This window comes from Lampris incognitus, chromosome 10 (assembly GCF_029633865.1).
Source record: "Lampris incognitus isolate fLamInc1 chromosome 10, fLamInc1.hap2, whole genome shotgun sequence".
NCBI classification, from domain to species: domain Eukaryota; kingdom Metazoa; phylum Chordata; class Actinopteri; order Lampriformes; family Lampridae; genus Lampris; species Lampris incognitus.
In genome coordinates this window covers 18,517,928-18,538,438 of record NC_079220.1, presented here as the reverse complement: position 1 = coordinate 18,538,438, position 20,511 = coordinate 18,517,928, and the positions used below count along the sequence as shown (strand labels likewise).

Below are 20,511 nucleotides of genomic sequence, written 5' to 3'. Positions count from 1 at the left end.
ACGTAGGTCTCGTCTCTTACACCGGAAGCCGTCATAAAGTCGCTGGTGTTCACCAGGAGTGAACCGGCGAAGAAGACAAGGAAGGGCCCCCGGACGAAGAAAATATAACCCACGGCATGAACCATTTAGACGTATGTATCAAAAAGTTGTACTTTCATCCTATTCTTGGTATCTACTGATGTTTTTTTGCTTTTGGGTCAGGCTATTGTTATAGTGAAGATTCGTATCTGGCTTGCTAGTGTTAGTTAGCCCGCTAGCCTACTCAGTGGCTAAATTGGCCGTGCGCAGCTGCATAAAAGTTAACCAATGTTAGCCTGTTAGCCGGTGGTTCAGACAGCTCCGTTCCGTCCCCGGTTTTTCATTTCGTAGGCGCAGTGTGTCGGCGTAACTACCGACCATCTAGCCAATGCTAGTGAAAAATGCATCCCTAAAAACCTTAACAGTTGAAATAGTTTGCAAAACATAATGCAGAGCTATTACGCTAATTCTCCGACGAAGCCGCTATTAAACATTGTTATGCTCGCTATTTAGCTAGTTACGCCCATGGGCCTTACTGGCGTTGTATAAACCAGTCTTACAAATATTGCTTAATGTATTTGTATATAAGTCGGCAAGGGTAGCTGCCAAACCTTGCTGCCAATCGATACTTGTCATAAATTAAACTGCTGGATTCTTAACAACGCAAAGTTGGCTTGGACATTTGTGAAACCTGCGTAGCTGTGTGACACCATAACACCTTTGTTGCTGTGATTGTCGATACCTTCTTTGGATCCAAGTTGAAATCGCTGTTATTTCATTAGTGTTTTTCCTTTATAGCTTGCCCATCCAATCATCTTCAGTGCAAACGCCTAAAAGTACCAGAAGTGTGGTTGCCTGCCCTGCTACAAGGAGAGAGTCTGCTGTCACTTAGCACCTGGAGTTGAGGACAAGGACCCTGTTGGTTGTGTGGCACATCTGTATCACTGTGGGGGTGAAGAGGAGAGTGTGTGTGCTATAGTGTAAAGGTGTGTGACCAGCTCTCCCTATGTGTGTGACAATGGGGGACATCAGTGACCTGGACCGACAGATAGAGCAGCTCAGACGCTGTGAACTCATCAAGGAAAATGAAGTCAAAGCACTGTGTGCCAAAGCCAGGTAATAAACAAGCTCTGCTTTGGCTAAACTGATGAAGGCAAAAGCATTTGAATGTAGACAAAAGTCTGAAAATCTGAACCCACTGTTGACAGCTGTGAAAGGGTTTATGGTCAATACACTACAGTAACTTTTGCTGAAATTCAAGTCAAGTTTGTCAAGTCATGTTTATTTGTATAGCCCAAAATCCCAAAGGGCTTTACAGTCGGTACAATATACAACACATGACACCCTCTATGCTGGGACCCAAGAACAAAATGAGGAAAAACTCCACAAGAAAAACCTTATCTTATTTATCACTCAATATTTATTTTTAATAGGGATGCAAGACATTCGATTTTTGCCAATATCCGATATGCCGATATTTTCCAACTCATTTTGACCGATATATGCAGATATATGCACATATTTTTTTCTGCCTAATTGCAGAGAACATAGTCTCTCCTGTAGTGGACTAAACTGAATCTTCTACACTGACCACAAAAGCCATGTGCACCTGCATGGGCATCACACTGCTGATCTTTATTTTTTACGCAGCTTGTCTCCTTTCCTTTTTCTTCTATTTTTTTTATCTACATGTGGCTACACAGCCCTCCAACAGAGTACAATCTGTTTAAACATTAAAATTGTACCAGAGGCATTGCAACACAATAATGCAACCTTGTGTGTGGGGGGGGGGGTTGTTTTGTTTTCATTGCGAATTTAAATACTAAATCACATCAATGGGTATCCATGATCCTGTAGTTAAAATGATCAAGTTAATTAATTCAGTACCAGTTAAAGCATTTGCCACTTATCCATTTTCCAAAGTAGCCTACTTGTAATCTCACAAAACACATCTGGCATGCAACACAGACACAGTTGGTGTAGCAGGTAAAAAAAACCTGCTCCACCCCGCCTACGTGACATGCCGCATTCGTGTTGGGTCAGTGGTTCACATCACATGCACATAACTAAAGCGTCATCTTATCAGCCTGTCATATCGGCATTTGAGGCCGATGCCAATGTTCCATTTTAAAGCCTTTACTGGCAGATAGTGATGATGTGCCAATATCATCGTGCATCCCTAATATTACAACAGGTTATTTGTTTAATGTTTGTATTTTGTAAGCAAGAACTTTCATTAAATGATTGGTAAAAAATATTCCATAGTAAGTTGGTGAAAGTATCATATATATATATATAGATAGATAGATATCCCCCCCGAAAAAAAGTTAATATTTGTTACTCTGGAAAACTTTGATCTGTTGGTAAGCAGTACTAGAAAACATCTTGTTCCCCTGTGAATAATGTGTGAATTGTAAGACTGCAAAATATTCTACATTATATTTAATTTCTAACGTCAGTCAATTTTTTCATTTTCAAGCTCGAAGTACAGCATGCATAATAGTCACCAATGCTGAAATGCATTCTGACGGTCTGGCTGTTCAAGTTATGACCAGCCATTACAGAAAAGTTGTCTTTTAAGTACCTTTTTTTTTCTGTCTAAGGTATCTGTCATCTAGATACTCCCAGTTTAAAATCTTAATTTCTGAGAGGTTAATTTGTATGTTTATTTTTCAGAGAGATTCTGGTAGAGGAAAGTAATGTCCAGAGAGTAGACTCCCCTGTCACAGTGAGTAATTCAATTCTAATTCAGTCGCTTATTTTTTGATAATATCTGATGTATAGATATTTGCTTTCAACTTAAATGAACATGACACTCTCTTGACAATGGTCCCATCTTACCTTCTTCTAGGTCTGCGGGGATATTCATGGGCAGTTTTATGACTTGAAAGAATTGTTTAGAGTAAGTTTTTCCCTTCAAAATTTTGTTTTCCCCTCTACACATTGGTCAGTTGTATTATAAGTAACCTATTTTCCTAAAAACTATATAATAAGTTCTGTTTTCAGAGGACAGCACATGTTTTTATTTGTGAGCAGACTAATCACAATAGGTTTAATGTTCTGTAGCCGCCTGACAGATTTTGACATCAGTCACAATGAATAGAAAAGTACTGGAAAAGAAGTTAAGCTAATTACCATTTGGTAATTTACTGTAAGTACTGTTTGCTGTTAGTGGGAGCTACACAGTTGGCTGTTATGGGCAAAAACTTTAAAAAAAAAGAAGTTTAAATATGCTTGTTTGAATTTACAGTCATAAAAGTGTGCATTTCGGGAGTATTGTATCTTTGATAGGATGGTTCAATTATCACCACAAGTGTAAGTTAAACAAAAACGAAACTATTGGTTTTTTTCCCCCTCAACAAAAAACTGGATGGTGTGAACAAGGGGAGTTTTGCAGCAGTTCATTTTGATTCTTTTTTTTTTTTTTTTTTTAAGAAATGCTTGGTTGGGATATTAAATGTTTTTGGCAGTGGTTGTTGTCTTTTGCTTATGATGCTGATTGTTGTTGTTTAAAAAGTTGTGCAGGTCGACTGACTATCACTAAAGTTTGACTAGCCATTTCCACTTGCCATTCTGTGTAATTTTTGCGTGTCTCAGGTGGGTGGAGATGTTCCCGAGACAAATTACCTCTTCATGGGTGACTTTGTGGACAGAGGTTTCTACAGTGTTGAAACCTTCCTGCTGCTGCTAGCTCTTAAGGTAAGAGAACATTCTGCATCCTTTGGTCCTTTAGGGGCTGTTCACATGTTGCGTCTTTTGCACACACAAATTCATTATTTTCAATTGAGACGCACAACAAGCATGCTCAAAACCGAAAGCGGCGCCATCGTGGCCCACATTTGTTGCAACGCACTTGTTTTTCAGGCGTGTCCGCGGCACACCAAGATGGAAAATCTCATCTTTTTCAAATGCAACAAGCGCACTACAGGTCATGTGACAAGAATTAACCAATCCACTCCACAGGACACTTCAGCCTTTTCTGTCAAAGGACAAATCTAGCAATAAAGCTGTTGTGAGGGATTTACGGTTCTGGAAATACGTTTATCTTTGTTTTGACTTTTTTCTTAGTTTAGTCAGTGAGGTTTACGGCTAAATTACCACAACTTTATCTTTGTTTTGACTTTTTTCTTAGTTTAGTCAGTGAGGTTTACGGCTAAATTACCACAACTTTTCTGCATGAAATCAAAAGACTGCCACAGACCGCTTGTAATTTGGACCAATTGTCACATGTCAGGTGATTCGGCTGTACTAAATTGTCCCTAGGTGTAAATGTGTGTGTCGGCCCTGTGATGGCCTGGCGGCCTGTCCAGGGTGTCTCTCTGCCTGCTGAGATAGGCTCCAACATCCTGTGACCCTGAGAGCAGGATAATAATGATAATAATCATTACAGCGGTTTGGACAATGGATGGATGGATGGACTTTAACCTATTTCTTTGAAAAGGGCATGTCTCATTCTGAACACAACTAGCTGTAAACTGTTATGAAATATTTTGCATGTATATGGTAATCATTGGTGGCACGGGGGCCCAGTGGTTAGCGCTGTCGCCTCACAGCAAGAAGGTCCTGGGTTCAAACCCCGGAGTTGTTGAACCTTGGGGGTCATCCCAGGTCATCCTCTGTGTGGCGTTTACATGTGCTCTGGTTTCCCCCACCATCAAAAAGACATGTATGTTAGGCTTAGTGCTCCTGTCTGTGCCCCTGAGTATGGCAATGGAAAGAAGAACTGGAGTTGGTCCCCGGGTGCTGCATGGCGGCTGTCCACTGCTCTTAGCTACACCGCTAGGATGGGTTAAATGCAGAGCATAATTTCCCCACGGGGATTGATAAAGGTCAGGTGAATCGGCCATACTAAATTGCCCCAAGGTGTGAATGAGGGTGTGTCTGGGTTTGTGTTGGACCTGTGTGATGGCCGTGTAACCTGTCCAGGGTGTCCCCCCACCTGCCGCCCAATGACTGCTGGCATAGGCTCCAGCATTCCCATGACCCTGAGAGCAGGATAAGCGGTTCTGATAATGGATGGATGGATGTCACGTTTCATGTCGTGATAAATTAATGTCATCGCAGCGGGCAGCTTTCGGTTGCTTAGTAACGTCAGGTGCGACAGTAGCGCAACCTCCCTAGCACCTTGGATAAAAGAATGAAAGTGGCACGGGTGACGTTTCCAACATTTTTAGGTGCAACATGTGAACGGCCCCTAACACACGACGTTTGAGAACCCTAAAGTCACATGCACCCATGTAAAACGGTTCTAAACTGTTTTCTTTCATACCTGCTTTTTTTGCACACTATTCTTGTTTCCTTCAGATGTTAAACCAATTTTGTGAAATGAATAAAAAATAAATGCAGTCAGTTGCTTTTATATTAGTTGGTTTTAAACAATGTTAATTTCAAAAACTACTTAATAACAGTTCAATGGAAACATTACTGTGGTTTTTGCCAAGTCTGCGAGCTGTAAACTCTGTTTAACTGTTTCTACTGTGATTTATTGGGAAAGGTGCTGTCACTTTCTTTAGTTGATGAGCTACCCGATTGTCCAATGGGCTTATTAGCAGATAAAGGCTTGGATTATAAGTTGTTACTGAGAACCACACAAACACATGCCAGGATTTAAGACCAGTAATAACATCATACATTTTTGATTTTGTTAGAACATTTTTAAGACTGGGAAACTTGTATTATGTCACCATCTCAAATGAGACACAAGCTAGTGATGATCATACTGCTCCACAATGAAAATTGGTTCAGGATAGCAAAATCTCATCAAATGTTGTTTTGATATGGCTGTTGCACCTCTTTTCATGTAACTAGACACACAGTCTGTCAGTATTTCAACTCCATTTCTCACCACCACGTTTTTCTTAAGAAAAATTATTGTTTCCTTGTGACCACTAAATGTTATCATCCTATACTTTGCTCTTCTGTGTTCCCCCAGGTGCGGTATCCAGACAGAATCACCTTGATCCGGGGAAACCATGAGTCCCGGCAGATCACCCAGGTCTACGGTTTCTATGATGAGTGTCTCCGCAAGTATGGTTCAGTTACCGTCTGGAGATACTGCACTGAGATATTTGATTACCTGTCCCTTTCAGCCATTATTGATGGCAAGGTTAGTAGTCTGGCCCCCTGTTCCTTTTACTTTACTAGGTTTAGGGCTTTCACTCTAGAAATTTAGTCTGCTTTCATATTAGCGGGCATTCACTTTTTGATCTCACACCCAGTGTAAGTCTAGCAGTTGGACTGACATGTTTCTCTGACTGTTCTTTAGATCTTCTGTGTGCATGGCGGCCTGTCTCCATCAATTCAGACATTGGACCAGATCCGCACTATTGACAGGAAGCAGGAGGTCCCCCACGACGGGCCCATGTGTGACCTCTTGTGGTCGGACCCTGAAGGTGCATGTGCTCTCTTTTAAACCTCAGCACTGGTTCAGTGCCTCCATTTTACTGTGAAAGTTGTGCTCTGTTTTTCCACGTGATCAGTCTTAAATGTTCAGGGATGTTATTTGTTAACTATGAAGTAGAGTGTAATGGCTGGTTTCTAGGATTGCAATGATGAAATTGATAAAGCTGTCCCCTTGAATGCCCACATTGAATTTCCTCAATCATCAGATTTGTACTTATTTCAATCAAAAAATCTGGAATTTTAGTGTAATCAACTATCTGCCAAATGTTTTTTTTCCCCTCAGTTTTCTGCCATTTGGCTCATCTGTCCTTTGGCCGATTTTATTAAGTCTAGAATTATGGGTTTGTTTTTTCTTGAAGCACTTGGTGAGAGGGCAGATAAGGGGCCATTGTGCATGACCGCAGGGTATTGCACAATGACCCTGCGGTCAGTTACACACTGAGGGAGTAGATTGTTTAAGTCTTCATAATGTCTAGATCGTACTCAATGAAATGAACTCTGAAAAATGTCATTTACAAAGTCTGTGATTAATTAGGTGAAATCACCCTCAGAAAGGGGACATGTCAGTGTTGCTTAACTAAATTTTCTGAGTAGACTTCTGTGAAGCTGGGGCATGGTGTTCCACTACAGCACTGCCCCCCCCCCCTTAATCCTTTCGCCTTGCTTTCCACCTCTTTTCTTCATTTTTTTTTCAAAATGTGAGTGAGTGGACACAGACCAAAAGTGTTCACTTGTGTAAATCAGGAGAGAATGTACTTTGGTTTGGGGATGGTATTAAGTAATGAGATGTCAATAATCCAGCCCTCGCCAAGTTTTATTTTAGTTTCATATATTTATTTATTCAAGTCTCTCCCACCTGGCCCTGAACTTTACATAAGAAATTCACGTAATTGTAAAGCACTTTGAGTGGCTGTTGCAGCTAGAAAAGCGCTATATAAAATGCAATGTGATTGATTGACCCCCCCCCCTCCTGAATTTCTCTCATTTGTCTCGGTGTGTGCACCTTGTTCTGCTGGACCCAGAAATTTAGCTGAAAGCCTTTCTCTCTGATCTCAGACACCACAGGTTGGGGAGTAAGTCCCAGAGGGGCTGGCTATCTGTTTGGAAGTGATGTGGTAGCCCAGTTCAATGCTGCCAATGACATACACATGATCTGCCGAGCCCATCAGCTGGTCATGGAGGGCTATAAGTGGCACTTCAACGAAACGGTGCTTACTGTGTGGTCGGCACCCAACTACTGCTACAGGTGGGTTGAAGTGGTTCTGTGGAAAACCCCACACACTTAATGAGTATTCATCACTACTCAGCCCTCACATTCAAATAACGTTCAACTGTTTTTCCCCCCCAAATTATCTTAACTGGTGCCATTAATTTTGTCTGTCATTCTTTCATCCTCCCTGCTAATGCAACCCTTAAGAAATAATTCTCCCAAACAAAAAAGATGCAAGTACAAACGGACTGGTTCAAACCATATAACTGTAACATGTTTTGATAGTTAAGAAATTATGTTAGTTTGAATACTGACCATTCCTCATTTGTTCTGTTGGTAAGCAGATGTGGCAATGTGGCTGCCATTTTGGAACTGGATGAGCATCTACAGCGGGAGTTCATAATATTTGAAGCTGCACCACAGGAGACCAGGGGCATCCCCTCCAAGAAACCAGTGGCTGATTACTTCCTGTGACCTCCTCCTCCTCCTAGGAAAAGCTCAAACCCCCATGTGTTAGGAAAGCCGTGTGTCGACTTTTGGGTACCATTTCACAACAGCCCGCTCTACACCTTCCTGTTTGATCACTCTCTGTCTCACCTCCGGGGCCAAACTCTGTTGACGCAGTGAGGCCGAAACCCTTTTCCACGCCTTACTGATTTAAGGCTTAAGGAAAAGTTTATGCTATTCTGCCAATGCCTGACAGAGTGTGCAGTGTTCAGTGCGCGAGGTGGATACTGGGCCTGTGACTGTAATTTCACATCACTTCGTTTTTCCTCTCCACCTTCCCTCCCTCCCTCAAACCTTTTAGTGTTTTAGATAATGAACATTGTTGTCTAGTTTGAGGGGGTACATGGAAGTTGTTAGAATTTTTTGAAGATATGCAAATTTTAGAAATTTAATTTTCATTAGGGAATTTTCTTTAACACATACATTCTTACACTTATTTCTTTATAACTTTTTATATAATTGTTGCTTTCAGGAATAATTACAAAATGGCCCCTTTCCCCCATGCTTGACTAATATTTTCTGTCTGTTTGGATATCCTGTCATATTATTTAATGTGGTCAGGGCTTCAGCTCAGCACTGTCGACTGGAAACGGATGAAATAACTTGTCAAGAGGAGTCATCCATAATTGTTCCCCCTTAATCCCTCAAATCTAACAACATCTGACAGTGTCAATTTTGATATTGTAAGAATAAAGTTTTTGTATCAATGAATGCCATGTTATTTAAGTTGTATGTTTGTTATGCGAATGTGAACGTTTACAAAATGATTTGTTTAAGTCCTTCAGTCGAGCTGACTTGGTCATTTTAAAATAGTTGTATGAATATGATTAGCGTAACTCATTTAGAAATGAAAAGTGAGACAAGGTTGTTAAAATGGTTTTGCTTTGTTTGATTCCAGTTTGACTGCACCTTTCATTACATTCCTATATTCATATGCCTTATGTAGTTGTAGAAAACAAGCTTTTGTGCTCACACAGTCATTGTTTCAGTGCTGAGTGAGATTTTGTGTTCAAAATAATTTAAGCATAGCCCACTGCAAAGTTCACTATTTCAGTACCCCACTTTTTGGTCTTGATCTATTGTATAAACAAAGCCTCTCTTGCAGGAATGTACCTTATGGAAGAGGTTTTGATGAAGATGCAATTAAACACCGTGGAGGAATCGGGCCTGATGAAAGGTCTACCGTACAGTATAAAGAGCTCTTGCAAATGTGTCATAATTCTGGATTGGTCTTTGACCTGTTTAGATTTTTTGTTTCCCCATTTCATTTTAGGTTTAGAAGTTACCGAGCTGCTCTTCGTCTCCACTGTCAAGTTTGTGATTTTTTTTTTTTAAATACTGAATTTCTCATATCAACAGTATCGCAAAAGAGGTTAAGAGGAGCTATAACTTAACAAACGGCAGATTTCTCATTTGAGATTGAAGCACCTTCAAAACAAACACCTTGAAGCAGGTTGGCAACTTTTAATCAATATGAAGCAGGCTGGAACATCAACATGAATCTACAGTGTGTCGGGAAGTATTAAAGCACCCATCTTCCTTCTTTTCACCAGTCTTGTTGACAATATTAGCTGTTACGCTTCCAGTGGTCTGCAAAAGTGCATTGACCATCACACCTCCCCCAAAAGCTTCATGTACATACTTACAACAATTTTGCCCTTGACACTACAGATTAAACAAATTTTTTTAATTCATTATTTTTTTTAAGACGAGACCTGGTTGAAAAGGTCTTAATATTAGTTTTATAATCTTAGGCCCAAGTTAATTTCCTCTACTATAAGATTATGAAAAAAGTTAAGTCCTCAGACAATTCAACCCCCCCCCCCCAACCACAACATACACATCACATACACAAACATGCACAAATACAAACAGCACTCCCCCTATTGGCTCGGTGCCTTGACTTCCTCTTGCTGGCAAAAGGAGTACTCAGCTTTGTGGTGCAAGATGAGCTTGTTATTGGCGAAGTAAAAGCTGTCGGAGCGCGTCTCGAAGGGGTTGGCAATCATCTCCTCAACTAGTCACAGGAAAAGAGAAACAAGGCATCATGTAAAACTTGTTGGACTTGGTGAAGACAGGTGTCAGTGTGGTGGTGTGTCTGTTGTGTATGTATGAATGACATTTGTGTTAAAATGTTTAAACATCCCACTTAAGAGTAAAAAAAACAACCTTGATCTAGTCAAATTCCTACCTCACTAGGAAAAGGGTTATTTGTCACAGAGTTGGGGTTAAGGCAGTGGTTCTCAAGCTTTTTCTGTCATGCCCCCTTTGGAGGAAGAAAAAATGTCATGCCCCCCCCCCCTCGCCCGACAAAATGGTGACAAAATGGGCCAAGTTTGACTTTGTTTAAATAACATCAAGATCATGAACATTCCTTTCACTTTTCTTTGTAATTTCTTTTGTGTAAATAACAAAACGCAAGTTCCACTTCAACTTTATCAAACCTCTTTTTGTGACATTTGTCACTAGATTGCCCCATCAGCCTGTGTGCTTTTTCAAAAACAGAAAAACGAAATGAAATTTAAAAATCACTTTGCTAGAACAATAACAATTAAGTTCAATCCGTGCAAAAAACCAAAACAAAAAAATGCATATATTCTGGAAAAAACGATGAGCAAGTCAATCAGAGTGCTCAAGTCTTATCACTGCATTAGTGGCTGCAATGAGCCTGTTTTGCACCGCACATCTTCAAAACAGGTTGCAGGCTTGATACTGCCACTCTCAAGTCATGCTCAATGTTGAGCTTAGATCTACTTTGTTTTAAGTGAGGCAACAGCAGAAAAGCCTATCTCACAGAGATAGGATGTGGCGAAGGGAAGCAGAATGCCCACAGCCCTGTGTCCTGTGAGTGGATACTCCCTCTCCACACCAAGCCAGAATTCACCCAGTGTCTGAGCTGTAAAGCTCAGCCTCAGGGTGGAGTCAGATGTCTTCTTGAAGAACTGGTCCTCTCCTGCTGAGCTGAAATCAGCAGGTGTTGCTGCATTGAATGGATCTGTCACCCAGTCATACTGAGCACTGTTGTTTGGGAAGTATTTTTGAAAGAATCCTCTCAGGGAAGAGATGCGCTCCTTAAGACATGAAATCACTGTGGTGGCTCCAGAATCCCTGGCTTCAACACATTCACTCAGATTTCCAGTTATCTGTATTTCCTTGATCAAATCGCCTGCCCCACATCTTAAGCTTTCGAGTGAATGCACTGATCTTGTCCGACAGGTGAGGGAGGTGCTTGTCTCTGCCTTGAAGCTGAAGATTTAATTCATTCAGCTTTCCTAATATATCGCTGAGATAGGCCAGTTTAATCAAAAATTGTTCGTCACTAAACTTGCTTGCAACTTCATTCATGCAGACAACACTTTACCTCGAGAGCGCCACCTAGCCTCGCTGTGAAACAACACAGCTGAATGTTCGGCTCCCATCTCCTCACAGAGTGCAGAGGACAGCCGCGCTCTCAGGGCTCTTATTTTGATGAAATCTGCCACGCAAACAACATCGGTCAAAACCTCGTTTAGGTCAGGGCTAATCTGCCTTCTCTGTGTATGACACAGTGCGTCCACTTGTAAGGCGAAACGTTTGTCTTGCAGTTTTTCAATGAGTTGTTCCTCAAAGTCATTGGAAATGCCGCATATACGTCTTGCGACTGTATCGTTGGACAGAGGGACAGTCTCCAATTTTGCGGTGCTTGTCTCATCAAACATAGTTGACACCGTATCTAAAGCCGCGGGACGTATGTATGAGCTCCTCTGCTACTGTGTGTGGTTTCTTGCACTGGGCAATTCTCCATGCGACTTTGTATGACGCCATTAGTGCTTTGTTGTTCACTGATGCAGCTTTTACAAAGCAGTGTTCCTGCTGACGGTATGCACCAAGTTTTCACTGAAAGAACTCGAGTGGCTTATTGAGGTGACTGGGGTGTAAAGTCTCTTAAGTGTCTTCTTAATTTGTTTGGTCTCTTCTCATCTCCCACCACATTCACTGTGAACCCAAGAGCAAGAGGCGTCATCATATTTTCTTAGCTTGGTTTTTGGTTGATTGTCGTCACGTGGTTAGCCCCGGGGTAGTCCAACCTTGGTGGGTCATCCCGGGTCGTCCTCTGTGTGGAGTTAGCATGTTCTCCCCGTGTCTGCGAGGGTTTCCTCCGGGGGCTCCGGTTTCCTCCAACAGTCCAAAGACATGTAAATTAGGTGAATCGGCCATAATAAATTGTACCTAGGTATGAGTGTGTGCGTGTGTCGGCCCTGTGATGGCCTGGCGGCCTGTCCAGGGTGTCTCCCCGCCTGCCGCCCAATGACTGCTGGAATAGGCTCCAGCACCCCCGCGACCCCGAGAGCAGGATAAGCTGTTCAGATAATGGCTGGATGGATGCCGCCAGCTAAGACACTTTGTCTTGTTTGTCTCGGAAGCATCGCCTGCCCCCCCGTCCCTGTCAAATATCTCTCGTCTGTGAACCTACAGACTCTGTCTCATGAAAGCACGTTTTGTTGATTGTTCCGCCGTGAAAAAGATTCAGACATCAAAACAGTAGTTCCGCACTACCCTCCCCCCCGTCATGCCTCAGTACCCCCCAGAGGGGGGGGGGACACACACTTTGAGGAACGCTGGATTTATCTTGGGGTTGCTTTACTTCGATGGTGTGTGCAGTCAGTTGCTCCCAAGCATTGTGGCATACCGTGTAGAAGTTGACAAGATCCTTCACTTCAGGCTCTGCACTCGGTGTTGTGGTGTAGTCTGTAGTGTAGGAAGATGGTGGTGGCTATACAGAATTGTCATATGATGACTGCAACAACTTGTCGGGATAGTTCAAATGCATTAGCGGTTTTCCGAAGTCTTCCCTCGTCACTCAGGCAATACAACGTGCATGCTACCTTTGTATGTACGTCCACGGCGCCCCCGTTTTTGTTGTTGCTCCTTCCACATGCGTACTTAAGTCTTTCAGTGAGGTTGATCGGGGCCGACCTGGACATCCTAAAGTTTTCTCATCGTTCCTCAGGAACCACAACTACGTTGATAACATCCGGCGCCTGGTGCCGTATTTAAACCGTTAGCTCCCGCTATCGCAGCAGCGATAACGCCGCTGGACACGGGAATTTTGTCGCAAACGGCTTGCATGATAGCTTGCCTCCTGCGTATGTAGGCAGTAGTAGCGTTATAAAATGTAGAATTTAACTGCACAACAAGTACTAGAATAGACAAGGTCAGCAGTGTGTAATTTGTTATCCATGTTGGTATTCAAGGCTTACGTTTATTTTCATCCGGAAGTGGGTCGCGTGATAGAGGCGTGACGAATCAGGGACGGACACGTCGTGGCTGATAGGACCCAATCGCGAAGTGAACGTGGGTGCTGCGTCATCGTTTTCAAAAGTCTCTGTTTCCGCCTGTCCAGACTAAAATGCAATACTGAGTTACGGTCAGAAGAGCAAATATCAAACGCGAATTTCATATCTGGTATGTATCCGTTTCTTACACAAATAAGTACTGCGATTAAACATACGTCATAGCTCTAAATGTGATACTGTCCTAGTAGAGCAACTGCCAAACCGAAGTTTGAGTTAATACCGAGCCTTCCTCAAGTTTGACAACGATTCCATCAGCTTTCTTGTGTCATTAAGTTTGAGGTCATAATTTCATTCCAACCTCGATCTCATAACCGTACAAAAATTCAACTTTCTGCTGGAGACATATGACAAACTTACACATGTGACCTAAAAGGACCGGTTAAACTACGAGGGCTTACCTTTGATTTGATGGAGCAAAACTTGCTTTCCTTCGATAACGGATGGTAAAAGCAGTCTTGGACATGTCCACCGACAAATTAATCGTATGCTTCTAAAGACTTGTATGCCTTCATTGATTCTTTCGTAATGTACTTGGTGTGTCTAAGAGGTATTCAGTCACGTCCCTGCAGCCGATGTTTGGCAACTTCGTGGTATCACTTGTCCACTGAGCTTCAGCAAGCATAAACGGATCGGGAAGTTTCTCTCCAGTGCTTAGCTTTAAGTTTCGACTCGTAATGCTTTCTGTCTCCCTTGCTTGGACCTTCAACATATTCTGAGATTTCCATTTTCTCAAATTTTTAATTTTTCTCCGTTTAATTTTAAGTTTTATACGCTTTCGTCTGTTTCATAGGTACGTACGTTGTTTCTCGGGCCATATTTTGCCACACGTTCTACGCGCGCATCTTGTTTACGTCACGCGTTAAGGAGTCTGTATACACGATAAGAAAGCTGAACGTAGTGTGGCTGTAGCCTTATCTATTCTAGACATGCTGTTCAAAAAACACCCTCATTCTCTCGGCTAAGCTACGTTTCCGTTGTAGATGACGCCCCATAACGCTAGACCACTAGGGTAGAGGCTAGCTCCCGTCGATGCAAAGAACGGTCAACTGAGCATGCGCAAGTACTCGTTGCCTCCGTTGTTTGGGTAGGTTACACTAGCGCATAGGATCTTAAGGACGATGATACCGAGGCTTCCGCACAATGCATTCCGGTATGTGTAGGCGCTGTGGGAAAGACCGTGAGCAAGACCAAACTGGTGTCTCCATCAATATAGTACACAGTGAGGACCTTTTTTGCGTCAATCGACAACATTACTCTTCATTACTGATTGCGACCACACAAAACCATTGGTGAAATTCCCCTTTGAGTGTATGTTTCTGAATTGGGATTAACATTGGGTTAGACTTGGTCCACGTTATGTTCACGCAGGTTTACATCAGTGTGTATGTTTGCATACATACATGTGTGTGTGTGTGTGCGTGCGCGTGCGTGTGTGTGTGCGCGTTTACACACCTGTGCCTGGCCCCAGGTCGGGTAAGCAGTAAATGTGCTCACAGGTATTTCTACTGTATGGGATGCAGAAGCCAATCTCAAAGTCAAAGGTTTTGAGCAGAAGGTTTCTGAAGTAGTGCCTCTCAATCAGTCGGAAGTGGTTCACTGCTTTGCTGCCCACCGTAAACTCCAGCCTGGGGGATGGTGTATTGATGAGGTGAAAGTGGTGAATCTAATAAAACACACTACAATAGATTTGGTACTTGTGGGCCGTTTAAGGCCTTTGTCAGATGTACTATTTTTGGTGGCCCTGGGACTCAATAGGTTCGAATCTGGGATGGGGAATGGTATAGAATCCACCATAGGAGTTAACAGAGCCCCCATAAGAGAAAGAAGTTTCAACATGGGGAATCCCATTTCCTTTTTAATCCTATCAAATCTGAACCTTCAGCCAAAATACATGGCCTGATGCTCAGTAAGTGTTTCATATTTTCCGTGTTTCCCTGACTACACAGCTGCCCCAGCAGGTTGTCAGAACGTCAAATATAGATAGATAAATATTTTAACTGAATACCAAATTGTTTCCTCTCTTTAGCTCATATCGTCGCAATCATATCTTGTAAAAGTTTGATATGTGAGGGAATAACCTACGTAGCTCCGATCTCGTGGAGGGACAGGAACGCAGGGGAGAAGTGATACCGTATGAATCGTCCTGCATCCACTTCCTTGAAATCTTTAATTTCTGAAAACAAAGTCATAGAGATAAAATACAATCATTTTTTTTCTCACAGACCAACACCAAACAACTGTCAGTGCTGATGTCATCAGACTAAAGATAAAGTCCCCTGTGGTCTGTCCAAACCTCATCTAAAAAGACTGACTGACCTCTTGCGACCTTTGACAGTTTAATACATTGAGTCTTGCTTTCTCAGTAAGACAATTTTTTTTAATAACTTTGCTTTTAAGATTTGCTATTTTTTTTCTTACAAAGCAACATAAATTACATCCTTGGAAACGTTACACACATTATTTAATTAGATTTAGATTTGGGATATTCATTTATAATTAAGCGATATGCACCATATGAATTCTTCTTAATTGATCTTTTGTATTACACTCGTTTCAAAGACTTATCCACCGAATATTTGAATGAGTGGTGAAAATCCTAGCGTGTAAAACTGAAAAAACACCTGCAATCTTAAGCTTTCCCATTTCTTCTGAATGAGCAGTGAATAGTTAGCAACAAACCATATTCTCTAACATAAACCCATTTTTCTGTAGAAATCTGATTTATCATCATGAATTCAGTGTTCAAGCTTTGCCAAATTGTGAGTCCAGCAAGAAAGCCAAATTACTCAGTCCACATGTAAGTCGCCTTCCAGTGGTAAACTTATATTGTAGTTAACATAACTTTAATACCATTTCTCTTGATTCAGTTATCATTTCAAAAAATCTAATTTAAAAAAGAAATGGGGGTGTCAGTCTGGAAGGTTTTTTTTTTCTTCCCGTTTTTCTCCCCAATTGTACCTGTCCAATTACCCCACTCTTGCGAGCCGTCCCAGTCGCTGCTCCACCGCCTCTGCCGATCCGGGGAGGGCTGCAGACTACCACGCTGCCTCCTCTGATACATGTGGAGTTGCCAGCCGCTTCTCTCCACCTGACAGTGAGGACTTTCACCAGGGGGACGTAGTGTGTTTGAGGATCACACTATTCCCCCCAGTTACCCCTTCCCTCCCCCTTAACAGGCACCCCAACCAACCAGAGGAGACGCTAGTGTAGCAACCAGGACTCATACTCGCATCCGGCTTCCCACCCGCAGACATGGCCAATTGTGTCTGTAGGGATGCCTGACCAAGCCAGAGGCAACACAGGGATTCGAACCAGGATCCCCATGTTGGTAGGCAACGGAATAGACCGCTATGCTGCTTGGTATGCATGCTTGGTAATAGAAATTTCCCAGTGCAAGCAGGGTAGGTTTCCTAATTTTTACATTGTGGTCAGTATGTTTGGCTGCCTCCATATTTATTTATCCTGTTCCTGCTAAAGTGAAAGCACTTTAGAAATGTTTCAAGAGCCTTTTTGCAAGGCGGAAAACGAACAGATCTTCGCTGCGTCTTCACTGACTACTCTGATAGACATGAACGTATACATTCACACACACTGCTCAGAAATGCTCAGACGCAAATATGCAGATACAGACAAACAGTTTATTGCAACACAGCCCTCATAAACGCAGGGACTCCTACTGCCACATCACACTGTGAACTTTGTCACCAAATGAGTTTTACTTGAATTTTCACTCTTGTCAGGTGGGTTTGAGGCTGGAAAAACATAACGGGTGTGAGCTAAAATAACTTAGTAACAAAGTTGAGGAACAAGATCTGTTGTTTCTATATTAGAAATATTGTTTACAACATCTCATAAGTCATCTTACGAGCTCCTGAAATCATCTGCCAACCCCCCCCCCCCCGAGTGTTCCTGTCCCAGTTCGAGAACCATTGTGTTAATTCAACCCAAAATGGTCTCTTAAGTGGTCCTAAACTGGACCATTTAAAATAATATTAACTTTTTTCTACCTTTGTGAGCACATCTAAGATCATCTACATAGCTGAAAGTATAAAAATATGTGTACTTATACATGCTGCAGTACCTATCGGGCATTGTTTCTTGATATCCAGGATAACAGTCCCACCTTCCAAGTCCCTGATCTTGAAGCGAGAGAAGTTGATGTTGTAGATGTTGTCCTCAGGTGAGCACAGGTACTCTGCAAATATCCAGCCATACTGAGCACAATATTAACTTTTTTCCCCCAAAATGTTTTGTATGACATTTCTGCTTGACTTGATAGGGAATTATAGATAGTGTCAGGAAAGGTTTGAGAGAGAATGACACATCCATCCATCCATCCATCCATCCATCCATTATCCAAACTGCTTATCCTGCTCTCAGGGTCGCGGGGATGCTGGAGCCTATCCCAGCAGTCATTGGGTGGCAGGCGGGGAGACACCCTGGACAGGCCGCCAGTCCATCACAGGGCCGACACACATTCACACCTAGGGACAATTTAGTAAGGCCGATTCACCTGACCTACATGTCTTTGGACTGTGGGAGGAAACCCTCACAGACACAGAGTGAACATGCAAACTCCACACAGAGGACGACCTGGGACGACCCCCCAAGGTTGCACTACCTCGGGGCTCGAACCCAGGACCTTCTTGCTGTGAGGTAACCGTGCTAACCACTGCATCATCGTGCTGCCAGGGAATGACACAATTCAATTCATTTCAATTCAAATAGATTTGAGCCATTTCAGCTTTATCTGATTGAATTCAGTGCAGTTTAATCATCATTCCACACTACAAAAGTTGAAGAAACAATGTTTTCTTGGGATCCTGGCACAAAATGAATAAAACCAAGTGCAAAAAGGATGATATCTGACCAAATCGTGCAACAAAACAACTTAAAAAACAATGCTAAAATAGATCAGGCATCATGTATTTAAGTAATCAGAAAGGGGAACTAAGTGCTGAGGACAAAGCAATTCATGTGAAGTCTTTATCTTTCAAATCTACAAGTACATATAGATCCTGCTCACCAGCCCATGATCTGGACTTTTATTCACAAGAGTGAGCATTACATTGAGCTGGGACCAAGCCTAATGCAGTTTTTTTTAATGTCCTTCTGATTTTTGCACACAGTGTTCTGAATTTGCTGGGTTTGCATTCTGTTTATTTTCTTTCATCAGAAAACCAGATGCAACAAAAAGTAGGATACTTCACATTTGCATTTTCCAATTTAGCTGTCACTTTTGTTCCAAAGCAATTTACAAGCGAGTGAGCAATTAGCAGATACATTTGAATGTTGCTATATTCAATAGTCATATCATAGCCAAGGGTGCATGTCAAGTGCATTTAGTTTGAGTGCATAATGGTTTGTGAGACTGTGCCTTTGTGTGTCTGTGGGTGCATTAGCTAATTGAGTGTGCCACCTGCACTGTGACTAATCCTGAGTTTTAAACAGACGTGTAGGCATAGCGCCCCCTGCTAAGAGTGAAATCCTAGACGGAGAGACATGAATGCACACTTGCAGATGTAAACCTGAGTGCAGAGAGGTAGCCAAATGAAAGGTATATGGGGGACTATGTAGTATTTCTACTTGTCCTGCCACATAAGGAGTATTCATCCCTGAGCCTGATTGTTACTGATATTCAATAGTGGTGTTGTCTGTGTTCTGGTCGCCTCCTCTACCGCTACATCACAGCACACACACAACCTTGACACTGGCTTAATGTCAGTATTGCTTCGGTTCTCACACTTTGCAGACTTATACCTCCATGCCAGAGAAACTGATTGTAGATCTGTGTCTGTGTAAAAGCAGCGTTGGTGGGAGTTGGACTCACCTCTAGTGTACCCCTTCAGCCTGAGGATGTGCTGAGGGGTCACCGGGTCACCGGGCTTCCACTCCTCCTCCTCCACCACCACTCCAGCTACTCCCACATCCCCTGAAATAAAACCGTTCCACTCTTCCATGCTTCTGTCATCTGCCATCCTCCCATCTTGCTCCACCACCGCCTGCTCATCTTCCCCTTCTTCCTGCTGCTCCTCTTCTTCATTTTCTGTGTGCAGCTCCTGGCCCACCTCCTCCTCACTCCCTGGCATGGCTTCTTCCTCCCTCTCCATTTTGCATGCCCCTTCCCTTTATTCCTTTTCTTTCTGCTCTGGTTACACTCGGCCTCGTCAAAAAGGCCTTTTAGCAAAGCAGCAGTGCAGTTAGTAGTGCAGTCAGACAGGATATTATACTACATGTCAGCTGGCATGCTCAGGGTGTCAGTGGCTCAAACAGATTAAGTCAATCTGGATTTGGTCAAACTGAGTCAATCCCTAATTAAAACTGGATGCGCAGGCTATGGTATCACCAGAAGGCCAAAACACTGAGAGTGCATACCCAAGAGGAGGAAAAGTGTGGACCTATTATGGTGCAAAGCAAATATGACTATGTGGGAGGTATAGTGCACCTCTTCCTCATTGTGCCGTAGGAGAAATGATTAATCTATCAGATCAGATCTATATGTTATGCACCGTCCTGATTCCAAGGTGCTGACTTCCTTTCTGTTCCCATAGACAAAAAGAAAGCAAGTTCAATGTGTGTGGCATCCTATGTCCTCACTGACGAAGGCCTTGGCCTTTCTGGAGACTCCCATCTGCCTTCTCACTCTGTCTGTGTGAGTGTCGTGTCTAGGTCTGCCTGCTTGCTGTATATATGCACGGTTTATCATGCCGCTCTGTAGCAGCTTGACATCTGAATGTTATTTTGCATTTTTTCAACCATTACAAAATTTAGCTATAAAATGCTAGTGAGTATGAGTGCAAATTGAGTGTTTATTTGTTATTCCGCTACTGCTTGTCTTCTCTGCCTGCTTGGCACCTATTGCACACCAATCCATACTGGGAGAGGGATCCCTCCTCTGATACTCTTCCTGATGTTTCTCTTTTCATTCTCTTCTCCCGAGAAGATTTTTTTGTGGGGGGGGGGTTCCCCTCTTTTTCTCCCCAGTTGTACTTGGCCAATTACCCCACTCTTTTGAGATGTCCTGGTCGCCGCTCCACC

At 42.6% G+C, this 20,511-nt stretch overlaps 2 protein-coding genes across 2 annotated transcripts; one reads left to right on the top strand and one right to left on the bottom strand.

Annotated features, from left to right (window-relative positions):
- Positions 1-27: 27 nt before the first annotated feature.
- Positions 28-9,321, top strand: LOC130120090 (serine/threonine-protein phosphatase 4 catalytic subunit B). The gene is made up of 9 exons (XM_056288708.1): positions 28-131; positions 817-1,134; positions 2,695-2,746; positions 2,870-2,920; positions 3,616-3,717; positions 5,951-6,124; positions 6,284-6,410; positions 7,477-7,666; positions 7,975-9,321. The coding sequence occupies exons 2-9, from the start codon at positions 1,025-1,027 to the stop codon at positions 8,102-8,104; spliced, it is 936 nt and encodes a 311-aa protein (XP_056144683.1). The 5' UTR covers positions 28-131; positions 817-1,024; the 3' UTR covers positions 8,105-9,321.
- A 699-nt stretch (positions 9,322-10,020) lies between these two features.
- unc119.2 (unc-119 lipid binding chaperone B homolog 2) lies at positions 10,021-19,583 on the bottom strand. The gene is made up of 5 exons (XM_056288358.1): positions 19,304-19,583; positions 17,555-17,668; positions 15,556-15,646; positions 14,926-15,098; positions 10,021-10,154 (listed from the first exon to the last, which is right to left on the bottom strand). Exons 1-5 carry the CDS (start codon positions 19,581-19,583, stop codon positions 10,021-10,023), a joined length of 792 nt encoding a protein of 263 aa, XP_056144333.1.
- Positions 19,584-20,511: the final 928 nt, after the last annotated feature.

What these genes read in the sequence shown, in the direction of transcription:
- LOC130120090 (XM_056288708.1), top strand. Translation starts at nt 1,025, where the DNA reads ATGTGTGTGACAATGGGGGACATCAGTGACCTGGACCGACAGATAGAG. An exon ending in GCACTGTGTGCCAAAGCCAG is followed by an intron (nt 1,135 to 2,694) that starts GTAATAAACAAG and finishes TTTATTTTTCAG; the next exon opens with AGAGATTCTGGTAGAGGAAA. An exon ending in CAGCCATTATTGATGGCAAG is followed by an intron (nt 6,125 to 6,283) that starts GTTAGTAGTCTG and finishes ACTGTTCTTTAG; the next exon opens with ATCTTCTGTGTGCATGGCGG.
- unc119.2 (XM_056288358.1), bottom strand. Translation starts at nt 19,583, where the DNA reads ATGGAGAGGGAGGAAGAAGCCATGCCAGGGAGTGAGGAGGAGGTGGGC. An exon ending in CAAGAAACAATGCCCGATAG is followed by an intron (nt 15,647 to 17,554) that starts GTACTGCAGCAT and finishes CTTTGTTTTCAG; the next exon opens with AAATTAAAGATTTCAAGGAA. An exon ending in CGACCTGGGGCCAGGCACAG is followed by an intron (nt 10,155 to 14,925) that starts GTGTGTAAACGC and finishes TCCTGTGACTAG; the next exon opens with TTGAGGAGATGATTGCCAAC.